The sequence below is a fragment of the Chaetodon auriga genome, chromosome 18, assembly GCF_051107435.1.
Source record: "Chaetodon auriga isolate fChaAug3 chromosome 18, fChaAug3.hap1, whole genome shotgun sequence".
In the NCBI taxonomy this organism is placed as follows: Eukaryota; Metazoa; Chordata; class Actinopteri; order Chaetodontiformes; family Chaetodontidae; genus Chaetodon; species Chaetodon auriga.
This window is the reverse complement of record NC_135091.1, coordinates 3,691,902-3,710,266: the sequence shown is the minus strand read 5'-3', so window position 1 is coordinate 3,710,266 and position 18,365 is coordinate 3,691,902. Positions and strand designations below refer to the sequence as shown.

At 44.3% G+C, this 18,365-nt stretch overlaps 2 protein-coding genes across 3 annotated transcripts; both read left to right on the top strand.

Annotated features, from left to right (window-relative positions):
• Positions 1-5,865: 5,865 nt before the first annotated feature.
• Positions 5,866-7,824, top strand: LOC143336429 (cbp/p300-interacting transactivator 2-like). The gene is made up of 2 exons (XM_076756582.1): positions 5,866-6,501; positions 6,821-7,824. Exon 2 carries the CDS (start codon positions 6,836-6,838, stop codon positions 7,493-7,495), a length of 660 nt encoding a protein of 219 aa, XP_076612697.1. The 5' UTR covers positions 5,866-6,501; positions 6,821-6,835; the 3' UTR covers positions 7,496-7,824.
• A 378-nt stretch (positions 7,825-8,202) lies between these two features.
• txlnba (taxilin beta a) lies at positions 8,203-17,238 on the top strand. Of its 2 annotated transcripts, none has more exons than XM_076755621.1 (11): positions 8,203-8,346; positions 10,357-10,582; positions 10,674-10,728; positions 11,734-11,819; positions 12,037-12,207; positions 12,432-12,626; positions 12,973-13,092; positions 13,651-13,725; positions 15,274-15,366; positions 15,511-15,606; positions 15,725-17,238. In XM_076755621.1, exons 2-11 carry the CDS (start codon positions 10,367-10,369, stop codon positions 16,793-16,795), a joined length of 2,178 nt encoding a protein of 725 aa, XP_076611736.1. In that variant the 5' UTR covers positions 8,203-8,346; positions 10,357-10,366; the 3' UTR covers positions 16,796-17,238. The 2 variants fall into 2 exon arrangements, with proteins under 2 accessions (XP_076611736.1, XP_076611735.1); XM_076755620.1 differs by lacking the exon at positions 13,651-13,725 and adding an exon at positions 13,529-13,603 and having other exon boundaries at positions 8,204-8,346.
• The last annotated feature ends 1,127 nt before the right edge of the window (positions 17,239-18,365 follow it).

Here is an 18,365-nt window from a genome sequence, read left to right as displayed (position 1 = left end):
GGAGATGTGAGCTGTGATTTGGATGTCTGGAGCCATGGTGTGCTTTTCTTTTCATCTTATGAAGAGAAAACCCCAGAAACATGTTTCAGCTTTCAGAAAGATGGATGAAAGGAACCCTCTTAGAGAGAGCTTATTGTGCAAGAAAGGCTCATAAGGTGAGCGGGCGGCTGCATGGTTCTCTACAGAGAAGACGTGAACATTCACACGGTGATGGACACTGAGGAAGAAAACAAGAGGACAGACAAAGAGCAAAGGAGACGCACAAAGAAAATGAGCCTCATAGCTGCAAGGATCATCAGCAAAATTCCAGGTCTGGAAAATAAGGATCTCTGCATGTCCGGAGATTTAAAGAGAAAAAGGTGAAAGGACTTTGTCTCCACTGCGTGGCTACTGCAGAAAAGGACACTCAGTCAAATCCAGCGTGTGCCATCAAAGAGACTCAGCTGCAGAGCATACATTACATCCCATTATTCCTCCTATGGATGAAAAGCAGAAGATAATGGAGGAGGAAGATGAAGAGGAGGAGGTCTCCGTCAGGCGACGAGGGCAGAGAGAGGAAGGAATGAAGAGAGACTTTGTGAGATGCTGGAAGAGACAGACGTACGACGTAAGACGGCAGTGAGAGACAGAATAGAGACAGGAGGAAAGAAAGAATATGAGGATGAAAGAGCAAAAGATTTTCAAAGTAATGTGAAAAATAAAACCTTTACCAAAATCTCTATTTGTTTTCACTGACAAAAACAGAAGACAGAATATTAGCAGGAGGAGCTCCAGGCTAAAACTAGCTTGCTAGCTAATGCCATGCGGTCAGAAACAGCAGCCCAGCAAGCACCTTTCTGCAAAGCTGCATGTTTTCCATGTTTTTCCAAAGCTGATAAAAAATAACAAGGACATTTGACACAGGACTGAGACGAAGACTAAAGTTAATGCTGCTCAGGTCTGTTAACCTTTAGCTTGAGTTAAAAAGAACGATCTAACGTCACTTAGAAATAAGAGACAAACGATGAATGGATGAAACAGAAATGAAGAAGGCAGGAGTGTGACGGAGCGGGAAAGACAGGAAGTGATCAAACTAAAATGCAGCGGCCTGATTATTGAATTCAGTAGAAATCTGCTGACAGTGAGCAGCCGGGGGGACTTAAAAAAGAGCATGAGACAGGCCTTCAGATCAGGAGCCACAGAGGGACTTCTCCACTCACACATCATCAGAGCGAGGAAGCTCGACACAGCGGTGCCGATGGCTTAATCCCAGCTTTCGAAACATATCCGCTAACGGAGCGCAGCAGCTCAGTCAATAGCAGGAAGCACAAACAGCAGATTTCTTCACACTGAACATTTGAAACGTTCGATTGCTTTGGTCTGGGCGGTGGAGAATCCCTCGCATCAGCTCAGACGGGGTTTCTTTCCCCGTCTGTTCCTTTGCCTTTCTGTCTGAGCCCTATAAGTTAAAGTCATGTGAAACGTTTGTCGCTAGCAACATTTAGCGCCGATACTCGTGTAACACTCATGTCCCAAGCACACGAGCTGCAGAGCATCCAATGACACGCTTCATTTGACTACACGCCGCTCGCGCAGCAGCAGCTCACGGCACAGTATGAACTAAAACACAGACTGAACTGGATCATCTGGGGTCCCGTGCTGAGTTTTTGTATTATTTCACTGAGCCTGAAAAGCCAGTCTCTCCAAATACGACTCACCAGGGAATACCTTTTTCAATATCACTGGAAATGATCAGATCCAGGCTTTTATTTCAGAAAAAAATTTATAAAACATGTTAAAAATAAAGGTCTCTCTTCTCTTATGTTCTGTTTGATCATATTTTAGTAAGAAAACTTCCTCCATGCCTTGTTTCAGCAACATCAGCTGCTCTATGAGGCTGTCCTGCACACAGCGGTTCATTGAGCTACATGCTAACTCCAGCATGCTAAAAATGCTAACATGTGGATGTTAAGCAGGTGTATCACCATCGTCAGCGTGTTCATGAGGGCCGAACACAAAGGGCAGCCGAAGCTGATGTCATTAGTATTTCAGCGTTTGGTCATAAAGTGTCGGACAAATTACAATTTTGAGCTGATTTTGATGCTGCTAGCGTGGAAAACAATCTAAAAGCTGTCATTTATTTCGACTAAAACAATTTGGTGGAAGAAAAGGGGCTTTTAGGTGTTGCCTGAGGGGAATCAGGCAGGTCCCCCACGGATCGTCTTCATGAACGTCTGTGTGCTTTTAAAAGCCCACAAACTGGGGTTCTTTCATGAACCTTTGATGGGTGTTTTTGTTTGTTTTCTGGTGAGGGACCTTTAAGCCTTTTGGTAATGGAGTTTTAACATTCGGCTCAAGTCACAGGAGGGTCCACGGAGAGCAGAAGGGCTTCAATTAGAGAGCGTTTTCTTCTTATTAATCTTACTAAACCTTCAATGCAGCTTAGATATATGAGGTTTGAATAGAGGCAGCGGGTGTGTGTGTGTGTGTGTGTGTGTGTGTGTGTGTGTGTGTGTGCTGTATAAAGGTCTAAGTGTGTGTTTGTGGTGTTCAGATGTAAGCCATGTTGAAATACAGTGTGTTTGACTGTGTGCACGACCGAGGTGATGACAGAGAGAGCGAGAGCGTGTGTGTGTAAGTGTGTGTAAGTGTGTGAGTGGCAAATAGAAAACCTGAGTGACTGAGAGCGATCTGTTTGTTGCACACACACACACACACACACACACACACACACACACACACACACACACACACACACTCCTGGAGGGGGTTTCAGGAGTTTCTGGGTCCACACAGGAATCTGACTCAGACTGTGAAGCGCTCTGACGGCTCACTGCTGCCATCAACTGGTCACCAGCAGAACACACTTCACACCTGCTGTAGCTCCTTACACACACCCCACCACTGCTCATAGGGTCCTCACTGAGACCAGGAAAGACCACATCAGTCCAGTTCTCAGATCTTTGCACTCACTTCCTGTTCGTTAAAGAAATGATCTCAGATCCACTTCATGTGTATCATGGTATGAATAGTCATGTGGTTCAGTATTAGTTATTATTGTGCATGAGTGTCCCGTCATCAGTGCTGTGACTTGTGTGAACACAAGAGGGCGCTGCTGCATCGTCTATCCTGCTGATTTACATCCTCCCTGAAACCTGAATATGCTGTTTTTAACTCCTCACATGTTCTCTTAGTAAACTGGATCCTCCAGTTTTATGCAAATTACATGTTGAATAACACCCTTATACCAGTGTCCAGTGAAAACCACTTATCTCTGACTTTGATGATTTTAAGGATTCTATGTTTCTCTATGGGTTGAAACATTTCCTCTACCTTTTAAAGAAGTCATGAAATCCCTTTAAAATTCCATTTATTATCTCAGTCTGTTGTTGCCAGCCTGAAAATGCATCAGTTATGTGTTAAATTTATCACACGTGGCATGAAAACAAAGACTTCAGGACTTCTCCCTGTAAAACATGGCCCTCTGAGGCGTATGGCTTAAGTAGTGTGATGATATTCACATTATTCACTGCAAATGATGTATAACTGGAGGAGCGTCTACACTCAACTGCTTTCACTTGTTGTTTCTTTTCTAGTTGTTGAGACTCACTCTGAACCAAAAATGTCAAGCTCGTGGTGGCACTGGAGGCAGAGTGATCACCAGAGTCACTATGATTCATGCTGCTGGGACCACAGATATCTGTACAAATTTTCATGGCGATCCATCAAACAGTTGTTGAGATATTTCAGGCTTCAGGCGTTCACTACAACTGCAAGTGAACACATCTGCATTTCCATAATATTTCCATAATATGAAGCTGTATACAGATTAGCTGCAGTCCGGTGGGAGCTTGACGTCTGCGTTTGTCCCACAGCTTCGTGCTCAGATCTCAGCTTGTGAGTCAGACCTGATCTTCGTGCTGTTTTCTGGCCTTATTAGAGCTTCTGATTTCAGCTGACAGGACTAATTACTGGAGGGAGGAATTACTAATGCTTCTTGATGCAGACGTAACCTCGGGTGGCCTTTACCACACACACATACTTGATACTTAATGGTTGCATAAATTAGTGGGCTAGCAGAGCCTGCATCGCAACCACCTGCTTGGTCATCAAACTTCACAGCTGCTTCACGAGAACTGAGCCCGGAGCCAAAATTACACACTACAGTTTGATCAGTGTGTGGGCAAGTCTGTGTAAGAGAGCATTTCAGCCCACAATATAGACCACGCTATTACAGCTTTTATTTATTTATCTAGATTTATCGTCCAGATTCAACTTCCTGTCAAAACCTGTCCTCAACCAATCCTCCTCTCTGCTCTGTACATGAGAAACTCCACCTGGACTTCAGCTCTAAATCTCAAACTGAGCAGCAATAACAGCCAGACTGTTGGTCCAACACATCTGTCCAGAGGTATCACCACAGGCACTGGATGGATTATAGATTGGATGAGCTGGACCCCAGAAGATGTTGAGCAAAACATGCGATGGATTTTTGGATCTGGAGAGTCAATGTGTGAAAATAAGGGAACAGTGTCAGAGAGGAAGAATTAAAACTCCTCTCTGAGCTGATTCATGACAAAGAAAACTGACTGTAATGTCGTACTGCAAGTATTTGTGTGTGTGTGTGTGTGTGTGTGTGTGTGTGTGTGTGTGTGGAGAGTAGTTTCTCATAAATCATTAAAATTCATGAAAAACAGTAAAAAATACCACCAGGAAATTTTAGTGCCGTACAGAGCGAGAGAAGGGCAGCTGGCCAGAGTACACACACACACACACACACACACACACACACACACACACACACACACACACTCCAGCTGACCAGCTGGGTGATGATAATGACGGTGGACCAAATGAATCATGCAGCAAGTTTCTGTTACAGCAGCAAACATTTGTCATTCGTCTTCATCACTGTTACCGTGGCGACGGGGGGGGGTGGGGGGGGGAGGGTAACGGAGGAGGGAGGAAGAAGAGGTTTTTCAGTTTTCACAGTTTATGCTGCAAGACTGAAATTGCGCTGATGAAGGTACGGAATGAGAAGGTCGCCACGAGGATCTCTAAGCTTTATTCAGATCTGATTGGCTCTAATGAGAAGTTTGGGTTAAAAAAAAAAAAAAAAAAAAAAACACAGTTCAGGTGTCGAGTGTTCAGGTTTTAGCATTAAGCTACATCACAGTCTGAGAGATAACAATTAGAGCTGCAGGGATTAGTCAGTTAATCCATCAATGATCAACGGAAAATGAACCCATTGATCGTTTCAGTCATTCTTCAGGCAGCACCTCAGGCGTCTTAAATGTGACGATTTTCTGCTTTTTTTTTGTTTTGTGTCATTATTTACTGAATATCTTTGGCTGTGGGAGATTATAACGGGTATTTTTCACTGTTTTCTGACATTTTATGGACAGAATAGATCTCTGGAAAGCCTCGGCCAACTGCTGTCTGTGATTTCTCTGCAGATGAGCCCGTTTCGATGGAAGATCTGTGCTCACTGCTTGACAAATTCAGCCCTACTAACACAGAATGTGGTTTTGAATATGTTTAATTTACATTTAGTCCATATCGTTAATAAAATTAGTAAATTAGAACAGTTAGCAGACAGACACACCTCATCTACTTCACTAGCAGCGTCATTGTTAACGGCATCTCAGCAGCAGCGGTAAATACTGAGTTTTATATCAATGTACTCCAACTGTAAAACATGCTAATAGAAGTAATATGAGTATGACCGTGAAGGTAAGAGCCTCGTGACACTGTTTCTGTCTTTCCTTCACATGCCAGCAGGTGAATCAATCAGACCGTAGAATAAACCAAAACAGTCTTTTGGGATTCATTAGATTTGAAGCTCTGACGCATTTTTCACAATATTTGCTCTTGTTGAAATGCCAAGAGACGCAGACAGTAGTGGAGTAAAGTAAGGGTGGAGGAAGTATTGGGAGTACGGAGAGACAGGAGCTGAGAGCAGAGGAGGAGGTGGAGGGAATGATTTGGGAAGGAAAAGTGAGGATGTGTGCAGGTTTGGAGAGAAGAGGGTCCACAGTCCAGATGTGCAGGATGGTCTCACTGTGGCAGAACACGTGACTTTCTCTTTCGCTTGGACGTGAGTTTCCACACAATTCTTTTCTAAAACTGGACAACAAGCACCAGTCTGCACTGCTGGTTTTACTGCTGATCCAGGTGCTCCGTGGCGGCCGTGCCGTTAGACTGATGGTCACATAGAACACATCATGTATCGCACTTCTGTCCAATGCGGATCTCACACCGTCCAAAGGAGCCTGAGCTTTTTGTGACTGAAAAAAAAAAAAACGCCATCAAAACGCATGCGTGATGTCAACCAGATGCCTCAACACCGGGCTGAGAGAGGACCGGAGTGACAACTGATCGGTGCGCAACGAGCGAAGCAGCGAGTTTGGTGCGTAAGAGCGCAAAAAAGGAAAAGATGGTTACAGCATGAAGCTCTTCCAGTGGCGACAATCGGCGATGCGATTTTTGGAGGACATCTAGGCAACTTTGTTTTTTTGGACGGTGAGTGTCTGTTTCTTACAGGATAGATAATCATTTTTGAAATGTGATCAACTGTCGCCCCCTGCTTTGTATGCGCACAGACCAAATCTGTATCATGTGTGTATAAGTACATGTCAGCAGTCATTCTACTTCGGATGGTACATTATCTGATTCCCATCTATCCCCCCAGCAGCGACGAGTATTCAACGAGGATGAGGGCTGTTGATGATATATGTTGTGTGTGAGAGTGACACAAAGTCTCTTCCCCTTCTCCCATATGTCAGTAAACGTCTCTTCAGGCCAGATGTGTGTGTTCAGTTGTGTATTCTTGTTCTCACAGATCCTCTGTCAGCTGATGCAGCCTGTGCTGTCCACGATGAGCCGCCCAGGTGAACTCGCCGCGCTGCCCCGCGCCGCCTATCGCGACCAGCCACGCAGAAAGCAGAACGTGAGACACTTCTCGACCTCGCTTCAACTCCAGCAGCCGCTGCAGCTCGAATATGACGGACTCACGATGGGGCACCGTGCAGTGACCGATGTGGCGCATTCAGTCGGGAGCGCGCATGTGAGCATTGGGAATGTTGACAGTAATGTTGTGCGTCACGGAGTGCGCATCTTTTCCCACTTCCCGGGCCCCAGCTGCGCTGCAGCATCACCGGGACAGCTGTCGGCCAGCAGGCACCTGCAGAAACTGAACACACAGTATCGTAACCACGGGCAGACTGCATCCCGTCACCGGAGTCACATGCACGAGCCACAGTCCGTGAACTACCCGGAGCGGTTTGGAGACCACAGCGACGTGACGCACCTCAGTGCGCCCGGATGGACTCCGGCGGGTCTCTTGGAACACGTCCCCGGAATAGACTCTGATCTGGTGGACGAGGAGGTTCTGATGAGTCTGGTGGTGGAGTTCGGTCTGGACCGTGTGACGGAGCTGCCCGAGCTGTGGCTCGGACACAACGAGTTCGAGCTGGTGGCGGATTTTGTGTGTAAACAGCAAACCAGAGTGATCTGAGCTGGACGACGAACGCTCCTGTGGATCACTGATGTCCTTTCATTTGACCGTGGGACATTTTTCTTTCGAATAGAACAGAACTAAGCGAGGCCTTTGGTTTGATGTGGATGAGACGGTGTAATAATTCTCTTCAGATGCTTCTTCAGCTTGATACCCTGCTGGGAGCTCCGACTTTTCCGACTCCAGTAATGATTAAAAACAGCTTTTTAGAGAAGTGAGCACTATCTCATTTTTTGTTCTTACTGTATTGATTTGATATAGTAATGCTATGATGTCGCCAGTGTTGTAATGTAACTAATTACTGTACTTCAGTAAAGTACAAGTACCTCAAATTCCTTTGAGTCTTTTCATGCCACTTCCTGCTTCTACTCCACCACATCTCATATACAACCATGTAACAGTCACAGGGAGCAAAAACAGAGATAAGAGGCAATGAAACAATTAAAAACTGAATCAATAAATCAATGGATGTAAAACATCCTCATCAAACGTGAAGCTGAAGAGGTTTTCGGGTTGAATTTGAAGAGATCAGCACGTTCAGCTGCTCTCACGCTGTTTGGAAGGTAAACCAAATGTTTTGTGCTGCTGTTTGTGAGTTCCCTCCAGCCAAGCCCCGCCCCCTTTTGTCCACTGTCAGAGCACACATCCACACAGTATATGAGCACACACACACACACACACACACACACTCGTGGCCTGCAGCCTCAGAGTGTGAGCTGAGCCTCTCAGGTTATTTTGGGGGTCAGCTGTCGTTCGGCCCGTCAGCAGGATCCTCCTCCTCCTCCTCCTCCTCCTCCTCCTCTCTCCTTCCTCTGCCTCCTCTCTGTCTCTCCTTCACTCCACTGATCCTGGTAAGACTCTTTTCCTTCTGTTCCCCTTAACAAATGTCTTGTTTCAGTAGTTTCTTCATGTTTACATTCGTGCTGTGTTGTTGCCAAAAGTGGACAACTGAAGTGTCATTTTTGCTACTTTTGTGCTTCATAATTGAGTTAATTGGTTTGGAAAAATACATTTTTATTGCTTTACAGGCATTAAAATGGCCTGGTGGTTGGTTTAGGGACACTAATCTGGTTTATTGTGATGTTCTAATGTGGAAAAAACACATGGAAGGCGTCCATAATGGCTGCCGCGACACAACAAGTTGCTTTGTCACTGTCAGTGAAGTCAGCGTGAAATAATCTGTCCTCACGTCACAGTTTCAAGTCGCACTATAATCTCATATTAGAAGACTGAGAATACTTAATTTAAAGGCTTTTTTTAGACAGTGTGATATTATTACTGTTTGAACTTCAGACTTTTCACTGTCAACTTCAAGAGTTTGGGACTTTTTGGCCTCTTGTGCCGTTAACTCACATTAATAACTCACATTCATTTCCTGTTTTGGATAAACAGAAACAGGTTTTACACATCAATCTTCAACATTAACTCATCTTTTGACTTGATGTGACTCACTGTCATCTGTCTTTGTTATTTAGTCAATAAGGTACATTTGATGTGGTGTTTCTGTTATTTTGTCCACCTCCTGTCTGTTGTGATTTTAGATTTGAAGACACATTTTTGAGTGTGTTCATCATCAGGTAAAGATACCATGACAGGCTGTTTATTTTGAAGTGGTGGACAGCTTGAACTTCAGGAGGAGGGGCTGTGATTGGTTGCGTAACTTAGTGGGCGGAGCCTGATTTGGCTTTTTACCGCAGGACTTTTGGGTTAGAGTGTGTCACATGAAACAGGTAAACAGACAAAGTAGCTGAGTTGCATGAACACACACAAATCCCCATGTTTCATGTGGTGTGTGTGTGTGTGTGTGTGTGTGTGTGTGTGTGTGTATACACCTTGTGTGCGTGTGTGGCAGTTTGACCATATTTGGATACTCTCAGAATAGATGCGACTAGAACAGGTGTCTGTTCATGAGTGTGTGTGTGTGTGTGTGTGTGTGTGTGTGTGTCACAGTAGGGTCTGGCTGCCTCAGACGCCTAATTTTAACCGACCAGATACAATAACGGTGGCAGCCGTCACATTGCGACAGAGCTGTGAGGATAAACAGCCGCTGGACTCACTGGATATATTCACACACACACACATTTATTTGATGTGGTTTTACAAGATTTCACCAAGATTTCAGAAAATTCAGCCACAGCCAATCATTTATTGTCCCTTGCAGAGAGCATCTACGGGCCTGTAGTCATGTGGTGGCAGAGAAAGGTAAACGTGGTTGTCCTCTGCATAAAAGATAAGATAAGATAAGATATAACTTTAATAATGCCCACTGGGGAAATAAGGGTGTTCCAGACAGCAGCTATAGTAGCAGGAATTAAGAGGAGACGTAGAAGAGAGTAAAATAATACAAGCAGCAGCTCATGAAAACTGCCAAAAACCAGGCACCTTCTTACCAGCCAATCAGATTTGTTGTTTGAACGTGACTTAGCTCACGCTGACCCACAGGAGCTGTGCACATCAACCAGAGAGGCTGCTGGGAGGCGAGAGGCGCCGCAGGAGTTTAGAGGCTTATTTTCCTCCTCTGTTTAAATCCATTAATAACTTGACAGACATGCTGACAGACTGATCTGTCACATCTAAGCCCGTTTTTTTTAGGCTGAATTAAAAGATTAAGATCAAATGTGGACTTAGCTGATGGATATTTTTACGCAGGATGAGTTTGGTGGTTAAAAACAGATGCTGACCACACGTCACGTGTCACTGAATGGGTTAAAATGACTGCTGGGGACACGTCCACAATGAGAAGAGTCAAATCAGTCTTTTGTCTTTTGATTTGCTGAAACTTTAAAGAAAAACATGATAAACTTTATTTCGGAAATCGTGCAAATTTCTCTACAAACATTGTCTCCCTCCGTTATTCACAGACCGCTGAGGATGGAGACGTCTGTGAAAGCAGCTGAAGTGTTGGTGCCCCCCCAGCCGGATGTGGCGTCCTCCTCCCCGGACGCCGACAGCACTGAGGGTGAGGCGGCGGCTCCTCCTGCGGCCTGCACCTCCTCCAACCTCATCGACCCCATGGAGGAGTTCAGCAAACGGCTGGAGGACATCATCAGCACCTACGGCCCTGCGTCCAGCGTCCTGGACAGACAGGTAGGTCACATGACGTCAATTCACGCGTTAAAACAACCTTCCTAACTCGAGTTGATTCTGTCAATAAAGTTTCAAACTGTTTTGACCGCAGCTGAGTGTGATGGAGGTGGAGGCAAAAGATGACGTCGCAGTTTCGATGGAGACAGGTGAGACAGCAGGATGCTAAAGGTGAAGCTAACAGCAGGTATTGTTTGTCAGTGTCATTCCTTTGATTAATGCACAAAGAAGAAGAGGGTCAAAATCAATGCAGCAAGAGGTGAAGGTGTCCTTATGTTTACTCAGTGATCCTACATTTCCCATAATGCAATGGGATGTAGTCTTTCATTCATGGCGTTGTGTTGTTCTGAGAGGTGTTTGATATTTTGTCTGCGCTGATTTTTGATTTCTCTTTTGGGCAGTTTGCAGTGGTGGGAAGTAACTGAGTACACTGACGAGTACTCAAGAGACTCAGGGGCAAGGATCACACAAAAAAGTCCAAAAGCTAAAAAAATGAATCAAACTCGAGGTAGAAGCAGAACAAAAAGACAAGGCAGGAAGAAAAATAACAAAAAAAAAAACATCACACAGCCAAAAACTGCTAACAAGCAACAACAGAGACGACAGAAGCTGCTGGAAGCCAAACAGAACAAACAGAAGCAGGACTATAAATACTGGAGGGCTGATTGGATCATTGAGAACAGGTGGGAAGTAAAAGTGGCAGGAAACAGAACAAACACAGGAAGTAAATGTACAGAAATGCATAGGGAGGCTACTACAAAATAAAACAGGAAATGCAGTTAACAAGACTCCATGCATGACGTCACAGAGGTACTTGTACTTCACTTGAGTATTTGCATTTTGTGTTACTTCTCCACCACATTTCAGAGGTAAATATTTAAACTTTAAAACCTTTAAACTCCACTGTGATTGATTCACGGATTTAGTTTTGAGTTACAGATTCAGAAATTAACTTTTACCAGCTGCAGTATTAAAGTGATGAGCATTAATCTATCAGTGATTGCATAATCCAATCAAACATTACCTTTTCAAAGTCTTTTAATATAAATTATTATTCTGTAATTGGCATTATTACTTTTACTGAAGTAAAAAAAAAGTCTATAAGTCAGTCTATAAGAAATCTTCCTCTTCTGTTTGTCTTCGTCTCTCTACAGAAATCTCCGACATCATGCAGAGTCTGAACAAACTCTCTTCTCCAGAGCAGAAACTGGAAGATCTGGTCAAGAAATACGCTGAACTGGTGAGATTTCTTTCAGACTTTTTGCAGAATTTTCTGCCTCAATTTCATTCAAATAGAAATGTTGTCGTGTTTGATGATTGCAGCCATAAAGCAGCAAAAACAAGCTTCTCGCCCTCCACCCGTGTGTGTGTGTGTGTGTGTGTGTGTGTGTGTGTGTGTGTGTGCGTGTGTGTGTGTGTGTGTGTGTATGTATGTGTGCGTGTGTGTGTGTGTGCAGGCGGCCCTGCGGCGCTCTGATGAGAAGCAGCTGAGCGTCCTGCAGCAGAGGTTGTCCGTCCTGCTGGACGAGCGGCAGCAGCTGCAGGCTGAGAGTCGCAGCAGCATCGCAGCTCGCAGCAAGCTGGAGACTCTGTGCCGAGAGCTGCAGGGACACTACACCGTGATGACGGTACGTGGGCACAGCCGGGAGCATCCGGGAGGCTGCCGGATGTGCTGCAATGTGTCAAATAATTTCACATCTTTGGGACTAACACTGAGTCCCTCAGAGGAGTTTTAGCCTCTGGTAGAAAACACCCTGCAGGCCAATCTGACACCAGAAAACAGGGGGAGAGATTCAGCCACAGCTGAATCCCTTTTCTCCATCCACTGAACCCACTCTGCCCCCCCCCCCAGGAGAAGACGATCCAGCGCTGCAGGGAGGATGAGGAGAAGAGGACGGAGATGGCCAACCACTTCCAGATGATGCTGACGGACATCCAGGCTCAGATCGAGCAGCACAGCACCCGAAACGACAAGCTGTGCCACGAAAACAGCTACCTGACAGACAAGCTGGAGGGCCTCATGAACCAGTGCGAGCTGAGGGAGGCGGTAAGTGGGGAGGAAGATTCCTCCACTGGAACACTTCAATGAGCCATCAAGGTGAAGCGAAAAAGATAACACACACACAAGTTTACCTTATCAGGACGTGGTGCATAATGAATACAGTCAATACTGTATTTAGATTGAATATTGGTGTATATCCAGCGCTTAATCTACATTTGCTAATAAACATAGCTAAAACTTCTATGATAGTAAACGTAATGTCTTTGGGTTTTGGACTAAACAAAAGAAGCAGTTAGAAGATGCAAAGTCAGACTTTTAGAAGACGTTTATCCACAGTTTGCTGCATAAAGAAAGGAGCTGTTTCACGCTCAGATTCCTCTCGTCTCTGCAGAATTTGGAGAAGATCAACAATCACCGCGAGCTGCAGCACAAACTGACGGAAGCCAAGCTGGAGGAGGCCAACGCTCTGCTGACGGAGGCCGAGGAGAAGCACAAGAGGGAGAAAGAATACGTGAGTTTCAACAAACTGAGGCTTTCAGCAGTGATGGTTCAAAGATCAGATTTACATAAACGGACCTCTTTCTGCTCAGAAACACAGTGTTACTGCCTAAATGCAATTAAATGTAGTATCACACATGGATTGTTATCATTCATTATTAATTATGCAACCATGTATTTTACATTATTCTCTTTTAGATTTGTCTTCATAGACTTTATGGGAGTTTCTGTTTCTGCTGCCACTGCTAATTAATCTCATTCATACATGTCTCCCTCATTTGTTTGCATTGCTTAATCACCTCAGAGCCACAGTTGCAGTAACACATCTTTATCCTTGTTAAATACAATGCTCAGCAGTAGCAGTAGTCTGGTGTTTTTATTAACACATTAGTCATCCTCAATGTGTGAAGGCCACCCGCATTGACTGTGTATTGTCTCTGTTGCCGTAGTTGCTTAGGGAGGCTATTGACAAAACAAAGAAATGCTTCGCTATGAAGGAGCAGGAGCTGACCATGAAGAAGAAGGTAAAGAAACGTCTGTAATGTGTCTCTGTTTGCTCTCTTCTAACCAGTTACTGGTTCAGGCTGCTGAGTGGAAACTGCAGGCTCAGACACTCAGAGAGCAGGCGACTGTCATGCAGGCACAGGTGAATATTCACTGACGAAACTAACATGCTGACAACGAGGACAGGCGGCACACAGCGAGCAGGGATGAGCTGATGGCCACAGAAAGGCAGGGCAGAAGGAAAGGACACATTTCGAGTTTTAAATTCACCTGGAAACTCTATTTTCTGTCTAAACTCTGATTGCTCAATCTAATAATGCATGATATTAATAAGCCTCAGCCCATGAAGGGACACGTTCACTGGACAAGAAGTAACTAGTTACTAAAGCTGTCAGACAAAAGTAGTGGAGTAAAAAATATAATGTTTGTCTCTGAGATGGAGTTGCGTAAAATGGGTAAGTACAAGTACCTCAAGTCACAAAAACAAAGAATTGAGGTCTGACTTGAACTTGACTGACATGAGACTTGATGATCCAAAGACGTTTGACTTGTGAAAGAAAAACAGTTTTCACCCGTGAAAGGGTTGAAATAACGTGATATTAGCACTCACACAGCAACTTATTTTAAGTATTTTCCCAGCCAGGTAAAGAAAGTTAACGGGTCAAAAGTGTCCTAAATCAGTCAAAAGACGTTTGAGCTCGAGCTCAGTTTAAGAAGGATGAACTCAGTGTCGTATGAGACTGAATATAGATTTACAAATGATCAAGCTGCCATTTTCCTCGATTTCTTCCTGCAAATAAGTTCATTTCTGCGAGATCTGCTGAGTTTGAAGTGTCGGACTCCTTCATTTATAATGCTGAATGCAAAACCGTGCAAGTGTGAATGATTAATGGCCCCCAGCAGTGTGCATAGCTCATAATTAATGACTGGTGCAATTTGTAATTAATCATTTAGAGACCCTGTCATTATCCAATGCCTTATGTTTCCTAAGAGTTAGAGCAAAAATCAGGTTCAGGCTCTTTAGTTATTATTAATTATTATTATTAATTATGTGCCTGCGCTGGGCTGTCTTTTAGGGTTGAGACTCTCCTTGAACAATGATGTTTGCAGTTTTTCAGTGACCACATTCAATTTTCACTGCAAGTAAATAAAAGAGAGCGTTGCATCTTTTAATTTCCTAAAAGAAACACTAAACTTTTAGTCGATTTAGGCCCCGAGAACAGTGGCAGAATAAGTATTCACATCTTTTATTTATGTCAAAGTAAAAGTACAAAAGGATAGTTACACTTCAGAACAATGTTTATTCTGTGATTGGTTGAAAGTTTCATCTTTGTCTGTTTTTGTGTGATTCATCCAAATGTACAAGTACAAGATAACTAAAAGTTTCAAATCAATACAGTGGAGAAAAAGTAAAAAAGCTCAGTATTTGCCTCTGAACTGCAGAGGAGTGGAAGTATAAATTAGCATAAAATGGAGCTTGATTGCTCTGGAATGATCACTGCACCGATTTTGCTGGTTTTGTGGCCTTGTTAACGTCTCAGTCTCAGTCAGGATTCACTGTAAGACATTTGTTGTCATGTTGTCTTAAAACGGTGAGTTAATCAAACAGTTTGCCTCAGAAAATCAGAGAATATTCAGGATGCTTTCTGAAATCCTCTGTCTGTGGTTCATTCTGTCCTCCTGTCCACAGCTGACCCTCTACGCTCAGAAGTTTGACGAGTTTCAGGCGACACTGGCCAAAAGCAACGAAATCTACGTCCGCTTCAAGAAGGAGATGGATAATGTAGGTGGTGACCACAGTATGAAGTATTGTATTTTTCGGTCTGATTGTCTTCCCTCAGGACTCGTTCGTCTTACTTTGTAAATGTCAAAAAGGGTTTGCAGGCGTCAGTGCGGCCGTTTCATTTTAAACTCTCCCCCCTTTCAGATGTCACAGAAGATGAAAAAAATGGAAAAAGAGTCAAATCTTTGGAAGACGAGGTTTGAGAACTGCAACAAGGCTCTGACCGACATGATTGAAGAGGTACGTTGTTCTGTTTGTTGGTTTTGGAGAGGATTAGATTTACTGTGTTTGAAAACCCCTTTCCTTACTTTCCGAGGTTTATTTTCACTTTCGTTGCTTCTCGTTTTCTCTGTTCCAGAGAGCCGAGAAAAGCAAAGAGTACGACCTCTTCGTCATGAAGATTCAGAAGCTGGAGAAGCTGTGCCGCGCCCTGCAGGAAGAGAGGGTGGTCCTCTATGACAAGATCAAGGAAGTCCGCCAGGCTAACGCCAACGTCCCATCAAAGGTCTTTGGCAGCTCAATCCCCAGCGACATCCTTGACACTGAAGGTGCTGACAAATCTCCCCTGCTGACCCCTGTGGATCTCCAGGAGATCCAGAAGGAGGACCCGGTCTTAACGGAAGACATGACCCGTCTGAGGGAGGAGCAGGCCAAGCTGCAGGAGTTCGCTGCCTGCCTTCTGGCTACACCCAGTGATGATGAAGAAGAGGAAAATCATGATTTAGACCTTCAAGGAGACATGGTGGCTTCGGCATTTGACCAGTTCAAAACCAAACCTCAGGTCAAAGAGGAGGCGGTTTCAGTCCCGGAGGTGGTAGAAGTAAAATCAGAGGCAGCAGAATCAGCTCTCCCAGAGGCTCCAACACCTGTGGAGAAGACCTCTGAAATGATACCAGCAGACGCAAAACCTAAAGCAGCGACAGTTCAACCAAAGGTGGAGGACAAAGAGGTGCAACCAGTTCAACCAAAGGTGGAGGACAAAGAGGTGCAACCAGGTCAACCACAGGTGGAGAACAAAGAGGTGCAACCAGGTCAACCACAGGTGGAGGACAAAGAGGTGCAACCAGATCAACCACAGGTGGAGGACAAAGAGGTGCAACCAGTTAAACCAGATGAGGAGATCCAGCAGCAACATTCTGAACCAGAGCCGACACCAAAACCTGAGCAAGTCAAGATGGATCCACCAGCAGACCTGAAGCCAGAGGCAGCAGAGGCTGAGATCTTGGTCAAGCCAGTTGAGGTCAAACCAGTGATCCCAGTGGAAGAGGCTCAGGCTGAGCCAGTGGTACCACAAGGAGCACCAACCACATCAGAGTCAGCTCCACCCTCTGAAAACGCACCTGAAATGACTGCCGCCTCCAACTCTGACTCCTCCAAGAAGCAAACGCCAAAGAAAAAGAAGAAGAGGAACGGCAAGAGCGCGAGCTAGAGTTTAGGATGTGCAGACAGTGTGTGTGTGTGTGTGTGTGTGTGTGTGTGTGTGTGCGTGCGTGTGCGTGTGTGTGTGTGCGTGCGTGTAGGTGTGTGCAAGGCTGAAATCATACGGTGCTTTTGTGCCTTGTGTAAATGTTCGAATCTTTAATTTGTCCCAACTTAAGTGCTGTCACAGATTCAAAGTTACCAGGTGAGGACGGACAAATAAGTCGACTGTATTTCAGTCTGAATGTCTAAATAAACATTTTGTTTGTCCTGGTAGAGGGAATTAAACGACATCCTGAAGTATTTCTACACGATTTTTCTGTCAGAAGGATTATATTAGTGTTCACAGAAGTGCCGTAAAGAGTAAACTTTCCTCCTTATGGAAATCACTGATGAAACAAAACCATTGGTTGCATCGAGGCCAGTAAACTACAAATCACAATGCTTTGCCACAACACCAATAAAGTGGTTTTTCTGTAAACTTTACATTTTTGTGTGTTTTTTTTTTATTTTGTTGAACTGGAAATTTTACATCACAGTATTATCAAAGGGACCTGAGCATCGACGACTCTTGTATGTACACGTTTTCACTGCCATACTTACGAGGACCCTCGCTGACGTTGTTCCTTGGCCTGAAAGATGATGCAGTACAGCAAAATCTCAGCTAGATGGAGCTGTTTTCCTCCACAGGTGAAGGGTTTTACACCTGTCTATAATATGCATGATGTAGTACAACCACAGAGCCACTAGATGGAGACAGTATTCCTCGTATCACACCTGTATCACACGATGATGGTTTCACACTGATTTTCAAGGCATTTCTGGGTAATTTCAAGGTTTTTGACACGTTTAATGCTGTCACACTTTACTGAGCTCCTGACCCACTTTTTCTCTTTATCACTGAGCAACAGAAGCTGAAACACCAACGGCAGCAGTGTTTGGGTCACCGTCATGACTTTCACTCTGAATCATTGTGTCCACTGAATACAGTATATGAGTGTGTCTCCCAAACACACCTGATAGTGTTGGTAAATAACTTGTGTAAGTTCTTCAAACCTCAACTTCTAGTCCTCATCATCGAGGGCTGTTTGTCCTGACCACTGGGTCTGCTGCAGATGACCATGTGATATGATAAAAAGCTCAAAGTCAAATAAGTCTGTTTGAATAACTCTCATTTGTTTTATTCTGACATTTAGTGGAGAGTTTTAGTGTTAATGAAGGCTCCTTTCCACAGTGATTAGCTCACTTATGGGCTAAACACTGAATAACAAGTCACACATAACCTGTAAATGACTATATTATATGATGAAGGGTTCATGTGTTGTCAGTTTCTCTCTCACCCACAGAGGAAAATTGGGTGTTTTTCAGTGCGACATCTTGAGCAAGAAAAAATAAAGTGGAGCGTTACAGTGTTCAGGAAAAGAGAGAGGAGGAAACAGTTGAGAGGAGAAGTACAAAGGGTTTTTAAAATGTAAGATAAGAGCCTCGTAGAGAGAGTGGGAGAGGGGCACAGAGATATGGGAGAGGGGGATTTGATTCAAGGCAGAAATGAAGAGGTTTTTTTAAGTGTTTCGACCTTG

Excerpts from the sequence above, each read along its gene's own strand:
- LOC143336429 (XM_076756582.1), top strand. The coding sequence starts at position 6,836 with ATGCAGCCTGTGCTGTCCACGATGAGCCGCCCAGGTGAACTCGCCGCG.
- txlnba (XM_076755621.1), top strand. The coding sequence starts at position 10,367 with ATGGAGACGTCTGTGAAAGCAGCTGAAGTGTTGGTGCCCCCCCAGCCG. Across the intron at positions 13,726-15,273 it reads CGACTGTCATGCAGGCACAG|CTGACCCTCTACGCTCAGAA; the intron begins GTGAATATTCAC and ends TCCTGTCCACAG. Across the intron at positions 15,607-15,724 it reads TGACCGACATGATTGAAGAG|AGAGCCGAGAAAAGCAAAGA; the intron begins GTACGTTGTTCT and ends TCTCTGTTCCAG.